The sequence below is a fragment of the Fringilla coelebs genome, assembly GCF_963513975.1.
Source record: "Fringilla coelebs genome assembly, chromosome: 34".
Taxonomy (NCBI): Eukaryota; Metazoa; Chordata; class Aves; order Passeriformes; family Fringillidae; genus Fringilla; species Fringilla coelebs.
In genome coordinates this window covers 103,062-125,281 of record NC_140060.1, presented here as the reverse complement: position 1 = coordinate 125,281, position 22,220 = coordinate 103,062, and the positions used below count along the sequence as shown (strand labels likewise).

The following is a 22,220-nucleotide window of genomic DNA, read 5'->3' as shown; positions in this document are numbered from 1 at the left end:
CTCCACCTCGTCCAGGGTCACCACAAACGGGGGCTGGAACACACCTGAGTTACACCTGAGTGCACCTGGATACACCTGGGACACACCTGAGTTACCTGTGATACACCTGAGTTACCTGTGATACACCTGGATACACCTGAGTCACACCTGTCCTACCTGCACTGACCCACTCAGTGCAGTTGATCTGACACACCTGTCTCACCTGTCACACCTGTCCCTCACCTGTCCCCTCCCCCACTCACCCACTCGGTGCAGTTCCTCTGTCCCACCTGACACACCTGACACACCTGACACACCTGACACACCTGACACACCTGTCACACCTGTCTCACCTGTCCCACCTGTCCCCCACTCACCCACTCGGTGCAGTTCACCAGGGCGCTGCTGGTCGGCTGCAGGAGGCAGGTGCTGCGGTAGGGGGCGCCGTTGAACCTGCGCGACCAAAACCCCCGGGAATCAGCCCAAAAACGGCCCCAAAACCGCCCCAAAAACGGCCCCAAAACCGCCCCCAAAAATGGCCCCAAAACCGCCCCCAAAATCCCCGGGAATCAGCCCAAAAACGGCCCCAAAACCGCCCCAAAAACGGCCCCAAAACCACCCCAAAAACGGCCCCAAAACCGCCCCCAAAATCCCCGGGAATCAGCCCAAAAACGGGACAGACCCGAACCCCAAAATGGCCCCAAAATCCCCGGGAATCAGCCCAAAAACGGGACGGACCCAAACCCCAAAATGGCCCCAAAATCCCCGGGAATCAGCCCAAAAACGGCCCCAAAACCGCCCCCAAAATGGCCCCAAAATCCCCGGGAATCAGCCCAAAAACGGGACAGACCCAAACCCCAAAACCACCCCAAAATCCCCTGGAATCAGCCCAAAAACGGCCCCAAAACCGCCCCAAAAATGGCCCCAAAACCGCCCCCAAAATCCCCGGGAATCAGCCCAAAAATGGCCCCAAAACCGCCCCAAAAACGGCCCCAAAATCCCCGGGAATCAGCCCAAAAACGGCCCCAAAACCGCCCCAAAAACCCCCGGGAATGAGCCCAAAAACGGGACAGACCCGAACCCCAAAACGGCCCCAAAATCCCCAAAAATGGCCCCAAAATCCCCGGGAATCAGCCCAAAAATGGGACAGACCCAAACCCCAAAAACGGCCCCAAAATCGCCCCAAAAATGGCCCCAAAACCGCCCCCAAAACCCCTGGGAATCAGCCCAAAAACGGGAGAGACCCGAACCCCCAAAACAGCCCTAAAACCACCCCCAAAACGGCCCCAAAACCGCCACAAATCAGCCCAAAAATGGGATAGACCTGAACATCAAAATGCCCCAAAATGGCCTAAAAACCACCCCCAAAATGGCCCCAAAAAAGCCCCAAATCAGCCCAAAAACGGGACAGACCCGAACCCCCAAAACAGCCCCAAAATCCCCAAAAATGGCCCCAAAACCGCCACAAATCAGCCCAAAAACGGCACTGACCTGAACCCCCAAATGGCCCCAAAATCCCCAAGAATGAACCCAAAATTGGGAAAGACACAGAATCCCTAAAATCCCATTTTCTCCCATTTTTCCTTCTGTTTTTTCCCATGTTTTGCCCATTTTCCCCCCATTTTCCCCCCATTTTTCCCCATTTCCCCGTTTTTCCCCCATTTTCCCATTTCTCCCCTGTTTTTACCCATTTTTGCCTTTTTTTCCCCCATTTCTCTCCCATTCTCCTGTTTTTCCCCATTTTCCCCCATTTTTTCCCCATTTTTCCTCCATTTTTCTTCCATTTTTCCCCATTTTTTTCCTGTCTCCCCATTTTTTCCCTGTTTTTCCCCATTTTTCCCTTCCCCCCCATTTTTACCCATTTCCCCCATTTTTTCCCAGTTTTTTCCCGTGTCCCTGTTTTTTCACCATTTTTTCCCTGTTTTTTCCCCATTTTTTCCCTGTTTTTCCCCATTATTCCCCATTTTCCCCGTTTCTCCCCATTTTTTCCCGTTTCCGCCGTTTTCGGGCCCATTCTCACCCCAGCTCCATTTTCTCCATTTTTCCCCCCATTTTTTTCCATTTTTTTCCCCATTTTTCCCTCCATTTCTCCCCATTTTTTCCCCATTTTTTTCCCCATTTTCCCCGTTTTCCCCATTTTTCGCATTTCTCGCCCGTTTTTTCCCGTTTTTGCCGTTTTTGCGCCCGTTCTCACCCCAGCTCCCGGAAGGGCACCTCGAACTCCAGCTCCATTTTCTCCATTTTCTCCATTTTCCCCCCATTTTTTTCCCCATTTTTTCCCCATTTTTTCCCGTTTTTTCCCCGTTTTTCCCCGTTTTTCCCATTTTTTCCCCCATTTTTTCCCGTTTTTGCCGTTTTCCGGCCCGTTCTCACCCCAGCTCCCGGAAGGGCACCTCGAACTCCAGCTCCTCCTTGGTCAGCGCCTCCACCTTCTCGATGAAGTTCTTGAAGGCCGTTTTCAGCTTGTGCCGCATCTCCCGCTCCATCTGCGGCCCAAAATCCCCGGAATTCACCCCAAAAATCCGGGGAATGGCCAAAACCAGGGAAACGGCCCCAAAACCCCGGGAAATGGCCCAAAAACCCCGGGAAATGGCCCAAAACCCACAGAAGTGACCCTAAATCCAGCTCCTGTTTCATATGTAACCCGAATTCCTGGGGAACTGCCCCAAAAACCCCCAAGAAATGACCCAAAACCCCCAGAATTCACCCCAAAAATCCAGGGGGAGCGGGGAACGGCCAAAACCCCGGGAAACGGCCCAAAACCCACAGGAATGACCCCAAAAAACGCCTCCTGCTCCAGCTCTATCCCTAATTGCTGGGGAATTACCCCAAAAAACCCCCAGGAAATGACCCAAAATCCCCGGAATTCACCCCAAAAATCCGGGCAATGGCCAAAACCGGGGAAACGGCCAAAAAACCCCGGGAAATGGCCCAAAAACCCCGGGAAACGGCCCAAAATGCACAGGAATGACCCTAAATCCAGCTCCTGTTTCATATGTAACCCGAATTCCTGGGGAATTGCCCCAAAAAACCTCAGGAAATGACCCAAAACCCCCGGAATTCACCCCAAAAATCCCTGAGGTGTGGGGAAGGGCCAAAAACCTGGGAAACGGCCCCAAAAAACGTGGGAAACGGCTCAAAATGCACAGAAATGACGCCAAAACCAGCTCCTGCTCTATGTGGAACTCAAAATCTGGGGAATTGCCCCAAAAAACCCCCAGGAAATGACTCAAAATCCCCGGAATTCACCCCAAAAATCCCTGAGGTGTGAGGAAGGGCCAAAACCGGAGGAAATGGCCCAAAAACCCCAAGAAACGGCCCAAAATGCACAGAAATGACCCTAAATCCAGCTCCTGCTCTATGTGGAACCCAAAATCTGGGGAATTGCCCCAAAAAACTCACAGGAAATGGCCCAAAACCCCCGGAATTCACCCCAAAAATCCGGGGAACGGCCAAAACCGGGGAAACGGCCCAAAAACCCCAGGAAACGGCCCAAAACCCACAGAAGTGACCCTAAAATCAGCTCCCGTTTCATATGTAACCCAAATTCCTGGGAAATTGCCCCAAAAAACCCCCAGGAAATGACCCAAAACCCCCGGAATTCACCCCAAAAATCCCCAGGGTGTGAGAAACGGCCAAAACCCTGGGAAACGGCCCCAAAAAACCCAGGAAATGACCCCAAATCGTCTGGAACCCCCAAAAAGTGTGGGAATAACCCCAAAAAAACCCTTCAAAAAAGGAAACTGGGGCTCGAAAACCTTGAAAAAACTTCAAAATACGTGAAAAAAATTTCAAAAAATGTGAAAAAACGTCAAAAAAACGGCGAAAAAAATATTTTAAAAAATCTGAAAAAATTTCCAAACCCATGAAAAATTTCAAAAAAAGGTGAAAAAATTTCCAAAACCATCAAAACCCCCCCGAAAGGCCCCAAACCCGCTGGAAATTACCCCAAACCCGGGACTGACCCAAAATCCCCGGATTTCGCCCCAATCCCACCTGCTCGGCGTAGAGGTCGTCGCGGTCGTGCATGTGCTGGTGCTTGCCCAGGTCCGTGGTGATCTCGCCCACCTCGGTGTAGAACTGCACGTCCGTGTGGCGCTTCTTGCCGAACATGATGGCGTTCTGGGGAGAAAAACCCGGATTTTGGGCAAAAAGCACAAAAAATGGTGATTTTGGGATAAAATAACACAAAACCAGCGAGATCCGGCCCAGAATGGCCCCCAAAATCCCAGAACTGAACCCCACAATTGGGGAGCACCTCTGTGTGCCACTACTTGCCGAACATGATGGCGTTCTGGGGCAAAAACACGAGATTTTGGGAAAAAAATACCAAAAACGGTGATTTTGGGTGAAAAAACCCCAAAAATGCGAGGATCCAGACCAAAACAGCCCCCAAAATCCCAGAACTGCACCCCAAAATCGGGGAGCACGTCTGTGTGCCGCTTCTTGCCGAACATGATGGCGTTCTGGGGAGAAAAACCCGGATTTTGGGCAAAAAGTACCAAAACCGGTGATTTTGGGTGAAAAAACCCCAAAAGCACCAGGATCCGGCCCAGAACGGCCCCCAAAATCCCAGAACTGCACCCCAAAATTGGGGAGAAAGTCTGTGTGGCGCTTCTTGCCGAACATGATGGCGTTCTGGGGAGAAAACACGAGATTTTGGGTAAAAATAACAAAAAACGGCGATTTTGGGATAAAATAACCCCAAAACCGTCAGGATCTGGCCCAGAACGGCCCCCAAAATCCCAAGATTGCAGCCCAGAAATGGGGAGCAGGTCCGTGTGGCGCTTCTTGCCGAACATGATGGCGTTCTGGGGAGAAAAACCTGGATTTTGGGCAAAAATAACAAAAAATGGTGATTTGGGGATAAAATAACCCCAAAAGCACCAGGATCCAGCCCAAAACAGCCCCCAAAATCCCAGAATTGCACCCCAAAATTGGGGAGCACGTCCGTGTGCCGCTTCTTGCCGAACATGATGGCGTTCTGGGGAGAAAACACCAGATTTTGGGCAAAAATAACAAAAATCTGCGATTTCGGGATAAAATAACCCCAAAACCATCAGGATCCAGCCCAGAACGGCCCCCAAAATCCCAGAACTGCACCCCAAAATTGGGGAGCAGGTCTGTGTGGCGCTTCTTGCCGAACATGATGGCGTTCTGGGGAGAAAAACCCGGATTTTGGGTAAAAATAACAAAAAACGGTGATTTTGGGATAAAATAACACAAAACCAGCGAGATCTGGCCCAGAACGGCCCCCAAAATCCCAGAACTGCAGCCCAAAATTGGGGAGCAGGTCTGTGTGGCGCTTCTTGCCGAACATGATGGCGTTCTGGGGAGAAAACACCAGATTTTGGGAAAAAAGTACCAAAAATGGTGATTTTGGGTGAAAAAACCCCAAAAATGCCAGGATTCAGTCCAAAACGGCCCCCAAAATCCCAAAATTCCACCCCAAAATCGGGGAGCAGGTCCGTGTGGCGCTTCTTGCCGAACATGATGGCGTTCTGGGGAGAAAACATGGGATTTTGGGCAAAAAATATCAAAAATGGTGATTTTGGGTGAAAAAACCCCAAAAACGGCAGGATCCGGCCCAGAACAGCCCCCAAAATCCCAAAACTGCACCCCAAAATTATGGGGAACGTCCGTGTGGCGCTTCTTGCCGAACATGATGGCGTTCTGGGGAGAAAAAATGAGATTTTGGGCAAAAAGTACCAAAAATGGCAATTTTGGGTGAAAAAACCCCAAAAACGCCAGGATCCGGCCCAGAACGGCCCCCAAAGAGAGGGATTGCACCCCAAAATTGGGGGGTTTTACTAAAAACTGACAGTGCCCGACTCAAATTGGGGAGTTTGCCCAAAATCCCAGGATTTCAACCCAAAATCCCAGAGTTTTACCAAAAACCAACAGTGTTCAACCCTAACTCAGCAGTTTGCCCAAAATCCCAGGATTTCCACCCAAACCCCGCCCCTTCCACCTCCCCTGACCCCACCCAGGAGCTGCCCCAGACCCCGGAATGTTCCGGCCCTGAAATCCCGGGATTTTCCCCCAAACCCGCGTTTTTTGCCCAAACCCGGGGTTTTTTTTACCCAAATCTGGGGTTTTCCCCAATTCGGGGTTTTTTCCCCCAATCCAGGGATTTTGCCCCAATCCGGGGTTTTGCCCAAATCCGGGCTTTTTTCCCCAATCTGTGGTTTTTGCCCCAATTTGGGGTTTTTTCCCCAATCCAGGATTTTTCCCCAAACCTGGGGTTTTTACCCAAATCCGGGTTTTCTTCCCCAATCTGGGGATTTTCCCCCAATCTGGGGTTTTTGCCCAAACCCGTTTTTTTTTCCCCAATCCGGGTTTTTTCCCAAACCCAGGATTTTTCCCCAAATTGGGAGTTTTTTCCCCAACCCGTGTTTTTGCCCAATCCGGGTTTTTTTCCCCAATCCCGGATTTTGCCCCAAACCTGGGGTTTTTTCCCCAATCCTTTTTTTTCCCAAACCCAGGTTTTTAACCCAAATCTGGGATTCTTCCCCAACCCGGGATTCTGCCCAAATTTTTTAAAAAACCCAATTTTTGGGGTTTTTGCCCCAATCCAGGGTTTTTCCCCAATCCCAGGTTTTTACCCAAACCCAGGTTTTTTCTCCCCAAACCCGTGATTTTCCCCCACCCCGGATTTTGCCCAAATTGGGGTTTTTTTGCCCCAGTCCAGGATTTTTTCCCACCCCGTTTTTTTCCCCAAATTCAGGTTTTTACCCCAAACCCAGATTTTGCCCAAATTTGGGGTTTTTCGCCCCAAAAGCACCTTGAGGTGGAAGTGCAGCACGATGATCATCTCACCCTCGCAGGGCTGGGGTTTTTCCCCCAAACCTGTGATTTTTCCCACCCCGGATTTTGCCCAAATCCCCGTTTTTTTCCCCAAACCCAGATTTTGCCCAAATCTGGGGTTTTTTGCCCCAAAAGCACCTTGAGGTGGAAGTGCAGCACGATGATCATCTCGCTGTCACAGGGCTGGGGTTTTCTCCCCAATCCAGGATTTTTTTCCCACCCCGGTTTTTCCCCAAATCCCCGTTTTTTACCCCAAACCCAGATTTTGCCCAAATTCGGGGTTTTTCACCCCAAAAGCACCTTGAGGTGGAAGTGCAGCACGATGATCATCTCACCCTCGCAGGGCTGGGGTTTTTCCCCCAAACCTGTGATTTTTCCCCACCCCGGTTTTTCCCCAAATTGGGGTTTTTTCCCCAAACCCAGATTTTTGCCCAAATTTGGGGTTTTTTGCCCCAAAAGCACCTTGAGGTGGAAGTGCAGCACGATGATCATCTCGCCGTCGCAGGGCTGGAACACGGCGTGCTTGATGTTGTTGTACAGGATGTCAACCTTGTCCCCCCGCACCGAGGTGAAGCGGAACCCTGGCGGACCCAAAACCACCGGGATTCACCCCAAAATCCGGGGGGACCAAAATCCAGAAAACCGCCCCAAAATCCACCCCAAAACCAGCCAGATTCACCCCAAAACCACCGGGATTCACCCCAAAATCCGGGGGGACCAAAATCCCCGGGATTCACCCCAAAATCCACCCCAAAACCAGCCAGATTCACCCCAAAATCCACCCCAAAACCGGCCAGATTCACCCTAAAACCACCGGGATTAACCCCAAAATCCATAGGAACCTGAAATCCCTGGGATTCACCCCAAAATCCGCCCCAAAACTGGCCAGATTCACCCCAAAACCCCCGGGATTCACCCCAAAAATTCAGGGGAACCTGAAATCCCCAGGATTCACCCCAAAATCCAGCCCAAAACCGGCCAGATTCACCCCAAAACCACCGGGATTCACCCCAAAATCCAGGGGAACCCGAAATCCAGGGAAACCGCCCCGAAATCCACCCCAAAAGCCGAGGAATTCACCCCAAAATCACCGGGATTCACACCAAAATCCATGGGGACCCGAAATCCCCAGGATTCACCCCAAAATCCAGCCCAAAACCACCGGAATTCACCCCAAAATCCAGGGGGATCTGAAATCCAGGGAAACCGCCCCGAAATCCACAGAAACCGCCCCAAAATCCACCCCAAAACCACCAGGATTCACCCCAAAATCCCCGGGATTCACCCCAAAACCCGAGGGGACCCAAATTCCCCAGAATTCACCCCGAAATCCACCCCAAAAACACCGGGATTCACCCCAAAATCCATGGGGATCTGAAATCCACGGAAACTGCCCCAAAATCCACCCCAAAACCAGCCAGATTCACCCCAAAACCACCGGGATTCACCCCAAAATCCGGGGGACCCGAAATCCAGGGAAACCGCCCCAAAATCCACCCCAAAATCCCCGGGATTCACCCCAAAACCGGCCAGATTCACCCTAAAACCCCCGGGATTCACCCCAAAATCCAGGGGGACGGAAATCCCCGGGATTCACCCCAAAATCCACCCCAAAACCACCGGGATTCACCCCAAAATCCGGGGGGACTGAAATCCCCCTGAAACACCCTGAAATCTACCCCAAAATCCCCAGGATTCACCCCAAAACCACCGGGATTCACCCCAAAATCCGGGGGGACTGAAATCCCCCTGAAACACCCTGAAATCTACCCCAAAATCCCCAGGATTCACCCCAAAACCACCGGGATTCACCCCAAAATCCAGGGAAACCCGAAATCCCCAGGATTCACCTCGAAATCTACCCCAAAAACACCGGGATTCACCCCAAAACCCACGGGATTCACCCCAAAATCCAGGGGGACTGAAATCCCCAGGATTCACCCCGAAATCCAGCCCAAAACCCCCGGGATTCACCCCAAAACCCCCGGGATTCACCCCAAAATCACGAGGATTCATCCCAAAATCCACGGGGACCCGAAATCCAGAGAAACCGCCCCGAAATCCATCCCAGAATCCCTGGGTTTCACAAAAAAACCCCAAAAAACCCCAAAAAAACCCAAAAAAAACCCCAAAAAACCCTCAAAAAAACCCCCAAATCAGCTCCAAATTTTTGTGATTTTGGTTCATTTTGGGCTGATTTCAGTTTTTTTACCGTTGACATGCGCCTCCAGGGCGCCCTGCATGCGCTTCTGGGCGATGTTGGGCCGGATGTGGCGCCAACAACCCCCAACAAAACCCCAAAAAAACCCCTAAAAACCCCAAAATGCCCCGAATTTGTGCGATTTTGGTTCATTTTGGGCTGATTTCAGGATTTTTACCATTGACATGCGCCTCCAGGGCGCCCTGCATGCGCTTCTGGGCGATGTTGGGCCGGATGTGGCACCAAAAACCCCAAAAAAACCCCAAAAAACCCCAAAAAATCCCAAAAAAAACCCCAAAATGCCCCGAATTTGTGCGATTTTTGTCAATTTTGGTTCATTTTGGGCTGATTTCGGTGTTTTTACCATTGACATGCGCCTCCAGGGCGCCCTGCATGCGCTTCTGGGCGATGTTGGGCTGGATGTGGCACCAAAAACCCCAAAAAAACCCATAAAAAACCCCAAAAAACCCCGAAATGCCCCAAATTTGTGCGATTTTGGTTCATTTTGGGTGATTTTGGGCTGATTTCGATGTTTTTACCGTTGACATGCGCCTCCAGGGCGCCCTGCATGCGCTTCTGGGCGATGTTGGGCCGGATGTGGCACCAAAAACCCCAAAAAAACCCCAAAAAAACCCCCAAAAAAACCCCAAAAAACCCCAACAAAAACCCCAAACCTGCCCCGAAATGCCCCAAATTTGTGCGATTTTGGTTCATTTTGGGCTGATTTTGGCGTTTTTACCGTTGACATGCGCCTCCAGGGCGCCCTGCATGCGCTTCTGAGCGATGTTGGGCCGGATGTGGCACCAAAAACCCCAAAAAAACCCCAACAAAAACCCCAAACCTGCCCCAAAGTGCCCCAAATTTGGTCGATTTTGGTTCATTTTGGGCGGATTTGGGTGAATTTGATGTTTTTACCATTGACATGCGCCTCCAGGGCGCCCTGCATGCGCTTCTGGGCGATGTTGGGCCGGATGTGGCACCAAAAACCCCCAAAAAAACCCCAAAAAACCCCCAAAAAAACCCCCAAAAACCCCCAAAATGCCCCGAATTTTTGTGATTTTGGTTCATTTTGGGCTGATTTCAGGATTTTTACCGTTGACATGCGCCTCCAGGGCGCCCTGCATGCGCTTCTGGGCGATGTTGGGCCGGATGTGGCACCAAAAACCCCAAAAAAACCCCAAAAAAACCCCAAAAAACCCCCAAAAAATCCCAAAAAACCCCAAAATGCCCCGAATTTGTGCGATTTTGGTTCATTTTGGGCTGATTTCAGGATTTTTACCATTCACATGTGCCTCCAGGGCGCCCTGCATGCGCTTCTGGGCGATGTTGGGCCGGATGTAGAGGTCCTTGAGCTTGGGGTTGCTGCGGTTCAGGTTGATGACCAGAGAGTCCTGCTTGACGATGCCCTGCGGACACAGAGTGACCAGTGAGTGACCAATGAGTGACCGCTGAGTGACCACTGAGTGACCCTGAGTGACCACTGGGTCACCACTGAGTGACCGCTGAGTGACCACTGAGTGACCACTGGGTGACCACTGAGTGACCGCTGAGTGCTCCACGGCCAAGGATCGCTCCATGAACCCTTAGTGACCACTCACTGACCACTCACTGACCACTCACTGACCACTCACTGACCACTCACTGACCACTCAGTGTCCACCCACTGACCGCTGAGTGACCGCTGAGTGACCACTGAGTGACCACTGACTGCTCCATGGCCACTGACCACTCAATGGCCAAGGATCGCCCTATGAACCCTTAGTGACCACTCACTGACCACTCAGTGTCCACCCACTGACTGCTGAGTGACCACTGAGTGACCACTGGGTGAGCACTGAGTGACCACTGAGCGCTGAGTGACCGCTGACTGCTCCATGGCCACTGACCACTCCATGGCCAAGGATCGCTCTATCAACTCTTAGTGACCACTCACTGACCACTCACTGACCACTCAATGTCCACCCACTGACTGCTGAGTGACCACTGGGTGACCACTGAGTGCTGAGTGACCACTGACCGCTCCATGGCCACTAAATGGCCAAGGATCGCTATGTGAACCCTTAGTGACCACTCACTGACCACTCAATGGTCATTGACCACTCACTGACCACTCACTGACCACTCAATGTCCACCCACTGACCACCCACTGACCACTCCATGGCCACCACTGACTGCTGAGTGACCACTCAATGGTCATTGACCATTCACTGGACACCCAACGTCCATTAAATGTCCACCCAATGTCCACTCACTCACTGCTGACCACTCAGTGACCCCTGACTGACCCCGACTGACCACTGACCACTGACTGACCCCTGACTGACCCCTGACTGACCCGACTGACCACTGACCACTGACTGACCCCTGACTGACCACTGACTGACCCCTGACTGACCACTGACCACTGACTGACCCCTGAGTGACCACTGACTGACCACTGACTGACCACCCAATGACCACTGACTGACCCCTGACTGACCACTGACCACTGACTGACCCCTGAGTGACCACTGACCACTGACTGCCCCCTCAATGTCCCCTGACTGACCATCTGCTGACCACTGACTGACCCCTGACTGACCACTGACCTCTGACTGACCACCCAATGTCCACTCAATGACCATTTAACATTCACTGACCCCTCAGCGATCGCTCACTGACCACCCAACTTCCACCCAATGTCCACTCACTGACCACTGACCGCTGACCCTGAGTGACCCTGAGTGACCCCGAGTGACCCTGAGTGACCCCTGAGTGACCCTGCTGACCCCTGAGTGACCCTGAATGACCCTGAGTGACCCCTGAGTGACCCCTGAGTGACCAGTGCCCACCTCCTTGATGATGCGGAAGGCGCCGGCTGACCGCTGACCCCGAGTGACCCCTGCTGACCCCGAGTGACCCCGAGTGACCCCTGAGTGACCCCTGGGTGACCCCTGCTGACCTCCTTCTCCTTCTCCTCGGCCTCCCGGGTCTTGTAGCGTTTCTGCACCTCCTTGATGATGCGGAAGGCGCCGGCTGACCGCTGACCCCGAGTGACCCCTGGTGACCCCTGAGTGACCCCACTGACCCCTGAGTGACCCCTGGGTGACCCCTGCTGACCTCCTTCTCCTTCTCCTCGGCCTCCCGGGTCTTGTAGCGTTTCTGCACCTCCTTGATGATGCGGAAGGCGCCGGCTGACCGCTGACCCCGAGTGACCCCGAGTGACCCCGAGTGACCCCTGAGTGACCCCTGCTGACCCCCGGGTGACCCCTGAGTGACCCCTGCTGACCTCCTTCTCCTTCTCCTCGGCCTCCCGGGTCTTGTAGCGTTTCTGCACCTCCTTGATGATGCGGAAGGCGCCGGCTGACCGCTGACCCCGAGTGACCCTGAGTGACCCCTGAGTGACCCCGAGTGACCCCTGCTGACCCCTGGGTGACCCCTGAGTGACCCCTGCTGACCTCCTTCTCCTTCTCCTCGGCCTCCCGGGTCTTGTAGCGTTTCTGCACCTCCTTGATGATGCGGAAGGCGCCGGCTGACCGCTGACCCCTGAGTGACCCCGAGTGACCCCCGAGTGACCCCTGAGTGACCCCTGGGTGACCCCTGCTGACCTCCTTCTCCTTCTCCTCGGCCTCCCGGGTCTTGTAGCGTTTCTGCACCTCCTTGATGATGCGGAAGGCGTTCTGCAGGTTGGACGCCGGCACCGTCTGCTCGCCCGGCGGCTTCAGGTTGGAGGCGCGGTACGTGCTGCGGACAGAGTGACCACGAGTGACCACTGAGTGACCACTGAGTGACTGCTGAGTGACCACTGAGTGACCACAGTGATCACAGTGACCACTGAGTGACCACGGTGATCACAGTGACCACTTCAGGTTGGAGGCGCGGTACGTGCTGCGGACAGAGTGACCATGAGTGACCACTGAGTGACCACTGAGTGACCACTGAGTGACCACTGAGTGACCACTGACCACTGAGTGACCACTGAGTGACCACTGAGTGACCACAGTGACTGCTGAGTGACTGCTGAGTGACCACTGAGTGACCACTGAGTGACCACTGAGTGACTACAGTGATCACAGTGACCGCTGAGTGACCACAGTGACTGCTGAGTGACCACTGAGTGACCAATGGGTGACCACAGTGATCACAGTGACCACTTCAGGTTGGAGGCGCGGTACGTGCTGCGGACAGAGTGACCACGAGTGACCACTGAGTGACCAGTGAGTGACCACTGACCACTGAGTGATCACTGAGTGACCACAGTGACCGCTGAGTCACCACAGTGACCGCTGAGTGACCACTGAGTGACCACTGAGTGACCACTGACCACTGAGTGACCGCTGAGTGACCGCTGAGTGACCACAGTGATCACAGTGACCGCTGAGTGACCACAGTGACCGCTGAGTGACCACGGTGATCACAGTAACCACTTCAGGTTGGAGGCGCGGTACATGCTGCGGACAGAGTGACCACTGAGTGACCACTGAGTGACCACACTGACCAATGGGTGACCACAGTGACCGCTGAGTGACCACTGAGTGACCACGGTGACCACAGTGACCACTGAGTGACCACGGTGATCACAGTGACCACTTCAGGTTGGAGGCGCGGTACGTGCTGCGGACAGAGTGACCATGAGTGACCACTGAGTGACCACTGACCACTGAGTGACCACTGGGTGACCACTGAGTGACCACACTGACCACTGAGTGACCACACTGACCAATGGGTGACCAGTGAGTGACCAATGGGTGACCACTGAGTGACTACAGTGACCACTGGGTGACCCCTGAGTGACCACAGTGACCACGGTGACAGCAGAGTGACGACTGAGTGACCACAGTGACCACTGAGTGACCACTGAGTGACCACTGAGTGACTACAGTGACCACGGTGATCACAGTGACCACTGAGTGACCACAGTGACCGCTGAGTGACCAAGTGACCGCTGGGTGACCACGCTGACCACCAGGTGACCATGGTGACCGCACTGACAACGGGTGACCATGCTGACCACGGGGTGACCTCAGTGACCACTGGGTGACCACAGTGACCACGCTAACCGCAGGGTGACCACTGAGTGACCACACTGACCACCAGGGAACCACAGTGACCACAGGGTGACCACGGTGACCACACTGACCACCGGGTGACCACAGTGACCACAGTGACCACTGGGTGACCACACTGACCACAGGGTGACCACAGTGACCACTGGGTGACCACAGTGACCACACTGACCACTGAGTGACCACAGTGACCACCAGGCGACCACAGTGACCACTGGGTGACCATGGTGACCACACTGACTGTGGGGTGACCACGCTGACCGCAGGGTGACCACAGGGTGGCCTTGGTCAGAGGTCAGAGGTCAGGGGTCAGAGGTCAGGGGTCAGTGTCAGGTCAGAGGTCAGAGGTCAGGGGTCAGGGGTCACTCACATCTCCTTGACGAAGGTGGCCTCGGGGTTGGGGAAGATGTTGCCCTCGGGGTCAGGGGTCATGGTCAGTTTCAGGGGTCAGTGTCAGGTCAGAGGTCAGGGGTCAGAGGTCATGCTCAGGGTCAGGGGTCAGGGGTCACTCACATCTCCTTGACGAAGGTGGCCTCGGGGTTGGGAAAGATGTTGCCCTCAGGGTCAGGGGTCAGTGTCAGGTCAGAGGTCATGCTCAGGGGTCAGAGGTCATGCTCAGGGTCAGAGGTCAGGGGTCAGGGGTCACTCACATCTCCTTGACGAAGGTGGCCTCGGGGTTGGGGAAGATGTTGCCCTCGGGGTCAGAGGTCAGGGGTCATGGTCAGTTTCAGGGGTCAGTGTCAGGTCAGGGGTCAGTGTCAGGTCAGAGGTCAGGGGTCAGGGTGTCAGGGTCAGGGGTCAGAGGTCACTCACATCTCCTTGACGAAGGTGGCCTCGGGGTTGGGGAAGATGTTGCCCTCGGGGTCAGGGGTCAGTGTCAGGTCAGAGGTCATGGTCAGTGTCAGGGGTCAGAGGTCATGGTCAGAGGTCCGGGGTCAGGGGTCAGGGGTCACTCACATCTCCTTGACGAAGGTGGCCTCGGGGTTGGGGAAGATGTTGCCCTCGGGGTCAGGGGTCATGGTCAGTTTCAGGGGTCAGTGTCAGGTCAGAGGTCAGAGGTCAGGGTCAGGGGTCAGGGGTCACTCACATCTCCTTGACGAAGGTGGCCTCGGGGTTGGGGAAGATGTTGCCCTCGGGGTCAGGGGTCAGTGTCAGGTCAGAGGTCAGGGGTCAGTGTCAGGTCAGAGGTCAGAGGTCAGAGGTCAGGGGTCAGGGGTCACTCACATCTCCTTGACGAAGGTGGCCTCGGGGTTGGGGAAGATGTTGCCCTCGGGGTCAGGGGTCAGAGGTCAGGGGTCATGGTCAGGGGTCAGAGGTCATGCTCAGGGTCAGAGGTCAGGGGTCACTCACATCTCCTTGACGAAGGTGGCCTCGGGGTTGGGGAAGATGTTGCCCTCGTTGCGGCCCAGGGCGGAGCCGGGGCAGAAGAAGTTGATGCGCAGGTAGGTGTAGTCACCCTCCACCGACATGCTGATGTTCTGGGAGGGGAAATTTGGGGTGAGAAACGGAGATTTTGGGAAAAAACGGGGGGTTGGGGGGAAAAATTGAGATTTTCGGGGGAAAAAACTGAGATTTTGGGCAAAAAATGGGGATTTGGGGGGGAAAAATGGGGTCACCCTCCACCGACATGCTGATGTTCTGGGAGGGGAGATTTGGGGTGAGAAATGGAGGTTTTGGGAAAAAACGGGGGGTTGGGGGGAAAAATGGGGATTTAGGGGGGGAAAAAACTGAGATTTTGGGCAAAAAAACGGGGATTTGGGGGGGAAAAGGGTGTCACCCTCCACCGACATGCTGATGTTCTAAAAACAGGGAAATTTGGGGTGAGAAACCGGGATTTTGAGAAAAAACTGGGGCTTGGGGGGAAAACTGGGATTTTGGGGGGAAAAATGGGATCTTGGGGGAGAAATGGGATTTGGGGGGAAAAAAAGGGGATTTGGGAGAAGAAAGGGGGATTTGGGGGCTCCACCGACATGCTGATGTTCTGAAATGGGAAATTTGGGGTGAGAAACGGAGATTTTGGGAAAAAACGGGGGCTTGGGGGGAAAAACGGGGATTTGGGGGGGAAAAATCAATAATTGTGGGGAAAACCGGGGACTTGGGGGGAAAAAATGGGGATTTGGGGGGAGAAAGGGGGATTTGGGGGGAAATAATGAGGATTTGGGGGCTCCACCGACATGCTGATGTTCTGGAATGGGAGGGAAATTGGGGTGAGAAACCGGGATTTTGGGAAAAAACGGGGGCTTGGGGGAAAAATGGGGATTTAGGGGGGGAAAAAATGGGATTTTGGGCAAGAAATGGGGATTTGGGGGGAAATAATGAGGATTTGGGGGGAGAAATGGGGTCACCCTCCACCAACATGCTGATGTTCTGGAATGGGAGGGGAAATTTGGGGTGAGAAACCGGGATTTTGGGATAAAACAGGGGTCTCAGGCAAGAAACGGGGATTTGGGGGGGCAAAATGGGGTTTCGGGAGAGAAATGGGGATTTGGGGGGAAATAATGAGGATTTGGGGCCTCCACCGACATGCTGATGTTCTGGGAGGGGAAATTTGGGGTGAGAAACCGGGATTTTGGGAAAAAACGGGGGTTTGGGGGAAAAACAGGGATTTAGGGGGAAAAATGGGGATTTGGGGCAAAAAAATGGGGATTTTGGGGCTTTTTGATCCCTTTTCGTGTCAATTCCCCATCTCCCCATCCATTCCCCGCTTTCACTTTCCCATTTCCATCCCCTTTTCACCCAAATTTCCCCTTTCCCGCCCCCAAAACTCCCAGAATTATTTTTGGGGTGAATTCCGGCAATTTTGGGTCCCTTTCAGTGCCAATTCCCCATTTCCCCTCTCCCCCACCCATTCCCCACCCCCCTTTCCCATTTCCCCCCGGTTTCACCCCGATCCCGCCCTCCCTTCCCCTGAAACTCCCAGATTTATTTTTGGGGCGAATTCCGGCGATTTTGGGGCTTTTCTATCTCTTTTCGTGTCAATTCCCCACTTCCATGTCCATTCCCCACCCCCCTTTCCCATTTCCCCCCGGTTTCCCCCCCGATTTCCCCCTCCCTTCCCCCGAAACCCCCTGATTTATTTTTGGGGTGAATTCCGGCAATTTTGGGACCCTTTCAGTGCCAATTCCCCATCTCTCCATTTCCACACCCACTCCCCACCCCCCTTTCCCATTTCCCCCCGTTTTCCCCTCGATTTCCCCCTCCCTTCCCCCAAAACTCCCCAGTTTATTTTTGGGGTGAATTCCGGCGATTTTGGGGCTTTTCGATCTCTTTTCATGTCAATTCCCCACTTCCATATCCACTCCCCACCCCCCTTTCCCATTTCCCCCCGATTTCACCCCGATCCCGCCCTCCCTTCCCCCAAAACTCCCAGATTTATTTTTGGGGCGAATTCCAGCGATTTTGGGTCCCTTTCAGTGCCAATTCCCCATCTCTCCATTTCCACACCCACTCCCCACCCCCACATTCCCATTTCCCCCCGGTTTCACCCCAATTTCCCCTCTCCCAGCCCCGAAATTCCCGGATTTATTTTTGGGGCGAATTCGGGGGATTTTGGGACCTTGATGGTGCTGATTCCCCATCTCTCCATTTCCACACCCACTCCCCACCCCCACATTCCCATTTCCCCGCATTTTCCCCCCGATTTCCCCTCTCCCAGCCCTGAAACTCCCGGATTTATTTTTGGGGTGAATTCGGGGGATTTTGGGACCTTGATGGTGGCGATGTGGAAGGGCGTGGCGATGCCGAAGACGGGCATGATGACGCTCTCGTACTTCTTGTCGATGTAGATCTTCATCTCGCGCACGTGCGGCTCCTTGGGCAGCAGCGCCGCGCTCTTGTAGGACACGTTGGACTTACGGGCCCTGGATTGGGGCGAAAAAACGGGATTTTGGGAAAAAACGGGAATTTGGGGGAAAAACAGGGATTTGGGGAACAAAACTGAGGGGTTTGGAAGGAAAAATGGGGGGAAAAAGGGATCCTTGGGCAGCAGCGCCGCGCTCTTGTAGGAGACGTTCGATTTACGGGCCCTGGATTGGGGTGAAAAAACGGGATTTTGGGAAAAAATGAGATTTTGGGGAGAAAAATGGGGATTTAGGGAGAAAAATGGGGATTTCGGGAAAAAAAAAGCAGGTTTTGGGGGAAAAAGGGATCCTTGGGCAGCAGCGCCGCGCTCTTGTAGGAGACGTTGGATTTACGGGCCCTGGATTGGGGCGAAAAAACGGGATTTTGGGAAAAACGAGATTTTGGGGCAGGAATCAAGGTGGGAATCGGGGCAGGAATTGGGTCAGGAATTGGGGTAAAAACGGGGGAATTTGGGTCAGGATTTGGGGCAGGAACTGGGGCAGGAACCAGGACGGGATTTGGGTCAGGAACTGGGGTAAAAACGGGGAAATTTGGGGCAGGAATTGGGGCAGGATTTGGGGCAGGAACCGAGGGATTTGGGTCACTCAGGGCCATGGGCCTGGGGCCGCCTCCATGGTCAAGGTTTTGGGGTGAATTCTCTGAGTTTTGGGGCAATTCTCCCAGTTTTGGGGTGAATTCTCCTACTTTTGGGGCAAATTCTCCTACTTTTGGGGCAAATTCTCCTACTTTTGGGGTGAACTCTCCCATTTTGGGGTGAACTCTCCCATTTTGGGGTGAACTCTCCCATTTTGGGGTGAACTCTCCCAGTTTTGGGGCGAATTCTCCGAGTTTCGGTGCGATTCTACCAGTTTTGGGTGTATTCTCCTACTTTTGGGTTGAATTCTCTGAGTTTTGGGGTGACCTCTCCCAGTTTTGGGGTGAATTCTCCGAGTTTTGGGGCGATTCTCCCAGTTTTGACGTGAACTCTCCCAGTTTTGGGGTGAATTCTCCCAGTTTTGAGGTGAATTTTCCCAGTTTTGGGGTGAATTCTCCTACTTTTGAGGTGAACTCTCTGACTTTTGGGGTGAATTCTCCTATTTTGGGTGAATTCTCCTACTTTTGAGGTGAACTCTCCCAGTTTTGGGTGAACTCTCCCACTTTTGGGGCGATTCTCCAAGTTTTGGGATAAATTCTCCCAGTTTTGGGGCGATTCTCCCAGTTTTGGGGTTAATTCCCAGAGTTTGGGGTGAACTCTGCGAGTTTTGGGCTGAATTCTCCCAGTTTTGGTGTGAATTCTCCCATTTTTGGGGTGACCTCTCTGATTTTTTAGGTGACCTCCCCCAGTTTTGGGGTGAATTCTCCTACTTTTGGTGTGAACTCTCCCATTTTTGGGTGACCTCCCCCATTTTTGGGGTGAATTCTCCAAGTTTTGAGGTGACCTCTCCCACTTTTGGTGTGACCTCCCCCATTTTCGGTGTGACCTCCCCCATTTTTGGGGTGAATTCTCCTACTTTTGGCGTGAATTCTCCCACTTTTTGGGTGACCTCTCCCAGTTTGGGGTGAACTCTGATTTTTGGGGTGAATTCTCCTACTTTTGGCGTGAATTCTCCCACTTTTGGGGCGAATTCTCCCAGTTTTGGGTGACCTCCCCCATTTTTGGGGTGAATTCTCCGAGTTTTGGGCAGACCTCTCCCATTTTTGGGGCGAATTCTCTGAGTTTTAGGTGACCTCCCCCATTTTTGGGGTGAATTCTCCTACTTTTGGGTCTGCTGCTCTCCCCGCTGCTCCGTCAGGCGCCGCCGCGCGTCCTCGTTCAGCTGCGTGGCCAATTCCTTCTGGTGGGCCCGGCGCTTCTCCTCGGCTGTCAGTTCATTCTAGAAAGGTCAGAGGTCATTTAGGGGTCAGTCAGGGGTCACTCAGAGGTCAAGGGGTCAGTCTGGGGTCAGTCAGGGTCAGTACTGGTCAGTCATGGTCACTCATGGTCAGTGTGCCCAATTCCTTCTGGTGGGCCCGGCGCTTCTCCTCGGCCGTCAGCTCGTTCTGGAAAGGTCATTCAGGGGTCATTTAGGGGTCAAGGGGTCACTCAGGGGTCACTCAGGGTCAGGGGTGGTCAGTAATGGTCAGTCATGGTCAGTCATGGTCAGTGCGCCCAATTCCTTCTGGTGGGCCCGGCGCTTCTCCTCGGCCGTCAGCTCGTTCTGGAAAGGTCATTCAGGGGTCATTTAGGGGTCAAGGGGTCACTCAGGGGTCACTCAGAGGTCAGGGGGTCACTCAGGGGTCAGTCATGGTCAGTCATGGTCAGTAATGGTCAGTGCACCCAATTCCTTCTGGTGGGCCCGGTGCTTCTCCTCGGCCGTCAGCTCGTTCTGGAAAGGTCAGGGGTCATTTAGGGGTCAAGGGGTCACTCAGGGGTCACTCAGGGGTCAGTCTGGGGTCAGTCAGGGTCAGTACTGGTCAGTCATGGTCACTCATGGTCAGTGCGCCCAATTCCTTCTGGTGGGCCCGGCGCTTCTCCTCGGCCGTCAGCTCGTTCTGGACAGAGGAGAGGTCACCCAGGGGTCAGTCAGGGGTCACTCAGAGGTCAAGGGGTCACTCAGGGGTCACTCAGGGTCAGGGGTGGTCAGTGATGGTCAGTCATGGTCAGTGTGCCCAATTCCTTCTGGTGGGCCCGGCGCTTCTCCTCAGCGGTCAGCTCGTTCTGGACACAGGAGTGGTCATTTAGGGGTCACTCAGGGGTCACTCAGGGGTCAGGGGGTCAGTCAGGGGTCAGTCATGGTCAGTCATGGTCAGTCATGGTCAGTGTGCCCAATTCCTTCTGGTGGGCCCGGCGCTTCTCCTCGGCCGCCAGCTCGTTCTGGAAAGGTCAGGGGTCACACAGGGGTCAGTCAGGGGTCAGGGGGTCACTCAGGGGTCAGTGATGGTCACTCATGGTCAGTCATGGTCAGTGTGCCCAATTCCTTCTGGTGGGCCCGGCGCTTCTCCTCGGCCGTCAGCTCGTTCTGGAAAGGTCATTCAGGGGTCATTTAGGGGTCAAGGGGTCACTCAGGGGTCACTCAGGGTCAGTCATGGTCAGTCATGGTCACTCATGGTCAGTCATGGTCAGTGTGCCCAATTCCTTCTGGTGGGCCCGGCGCTTCTCCTCGGCCGTCAGCTCGTTCTGGAAAGGTCAGGGGTCACCCAGGGGTCACTCAGGGGTCAGGGGGTCACTCAGGGGTCACTCAGGGTCAGGGATGGTCAGTCATGGTCAGTCATGGTCAGTCATGGTCAGCAATGGTCAGTCATGGTCACTCATGGTCAGTGTGCCCAATTCCTTCTGGTGGGCCCGGCGCTTCTCCTCGGCCGTCAGCTCGTTCTGGAAAGGTCAGGGGTCACCCAGGGGTCACTCAGGGGTCAGTCAGGGGTCAAGGGGTCACTCAGGGGTCAGTCATGGTCACTCATGGTCAGTCATGGTCACTCATGGTCAGTGTGCCCAATTCCTTCTGGTGGGCCCGGCGCTTCTCCTCGGCCGTCAGCTCGTTCTGGAAAGGTCAGGGGTCACACAGGGGTCACTCAGGGGTCACTCAGGGGTCACTCAGGGTCAGGGGTGGTCAGTCATGGTCAGTCATGGTCAGTGCGCCCAATTCCTTCTGGTGGGCCCGGCGCTTCTCCTCGGCCGTCAGCTCGTTCTGGAAAGGTCAGGGGTCACACAGGGGTCACTCAGGGGTCAGTCAGAGGTCAAGGGGTCACTCAGGGGTCAGTCATGGTCAGGGGTGGTCACTCATGGTCACTCATGGTCAGTGTCCCCAATTCCTTCTGGTGGGCCCGGCGCTTCTCCTCAGCGGTCAGCTCGTTCTGGAAAGGTCAGGGGTCACACAGGGGTCAGTCAGGGGTCAGTCAGGGGTCACTCAGGGGTCAGTCATGGTCACTAATGGTCAGCAATGGTCAGTGCACCCAATTCCTTCTGGTGGGCCCGGCGCTTCTCCTCGGCCGTCAGCTCGTTCTGGAAAGGTCATTCAGGGGTCATTTAGGGGTCACTCAGGGGTCAAGGGGTCAGTCATGGGTCAGTCATGGTCAGTCATGGTCAGTCATGGTCAGTAATGGTCACTCATGGTCAGTGTGCCCAATTCCTTCTGGTGGGCCCGGCGCTTCTCCTCGGCCGTCAGCTCGTTCTGGAAAGGTCAGGGGTCACCCAGGGGTCACCCAGGGGTCACTCAGAGGTCAGGGGGTCACTCAGGGGTCAGTCATGGTCAGTCATGGTCAGTGTGCCCAATTCCTTCTGGTGGGCCCGGCGCTTCTCCTCGGCCGTCAGCTCGTTCTGGAAAGGTCAGGGGTCACCCAGAGGTCACTCAGGGGTCAGTCAGAGGTCAGG

General features: G+C 54.1%; 1 protein-coding gene across 1 annotated transcript in view; it reads right to left on the bottom strand.

Annotated features, from left to right (window-relative positions):
- The window catches only part of SUPT16H (SPT16 homolog, facilitates chromatin remodeling subunit), a gene marked incomplete at its 5' end in the record, with an annotated part of 65,299 nt that overhangs the window by 9,443 nt on the left and 33,636 nt on the right, over positions 1–22,220 (bottom strand). The window contains 9 exons of the mRNA XM_084224164.1: positions 357–432; positions 2,353–2,465; positions 3,976–4,101; positions 7,249–7,367; positions 10,266–10,392; positions 12,575–12,710; positions 15,383–15,510; positions 17,739–17,892; positions 19,631–19,746. Of these exons, the coding sequence (XP_084080290.1) occupies positions 357–432; positions 2,353–2,465; positions 3,976–4,101; positions 7,249–7,367; positions 10,266–10,392; positions 12,575–12,710; positions 15,383–15,510; positions 17,739–17,892; positions 19,631–19,746 (1,095 nt within the window). The remainder of the gene's footprint in view (positions 1–356; positions 433–2,352; positions 2,466–3,975; positions 4,102–7,248; positions 7,368–10,265; positions 10,393–12,574; positions 12,711–15,382; positions 15,511–17,738; positions 17,893–19,630; positions 19,747–22,220) is intronic.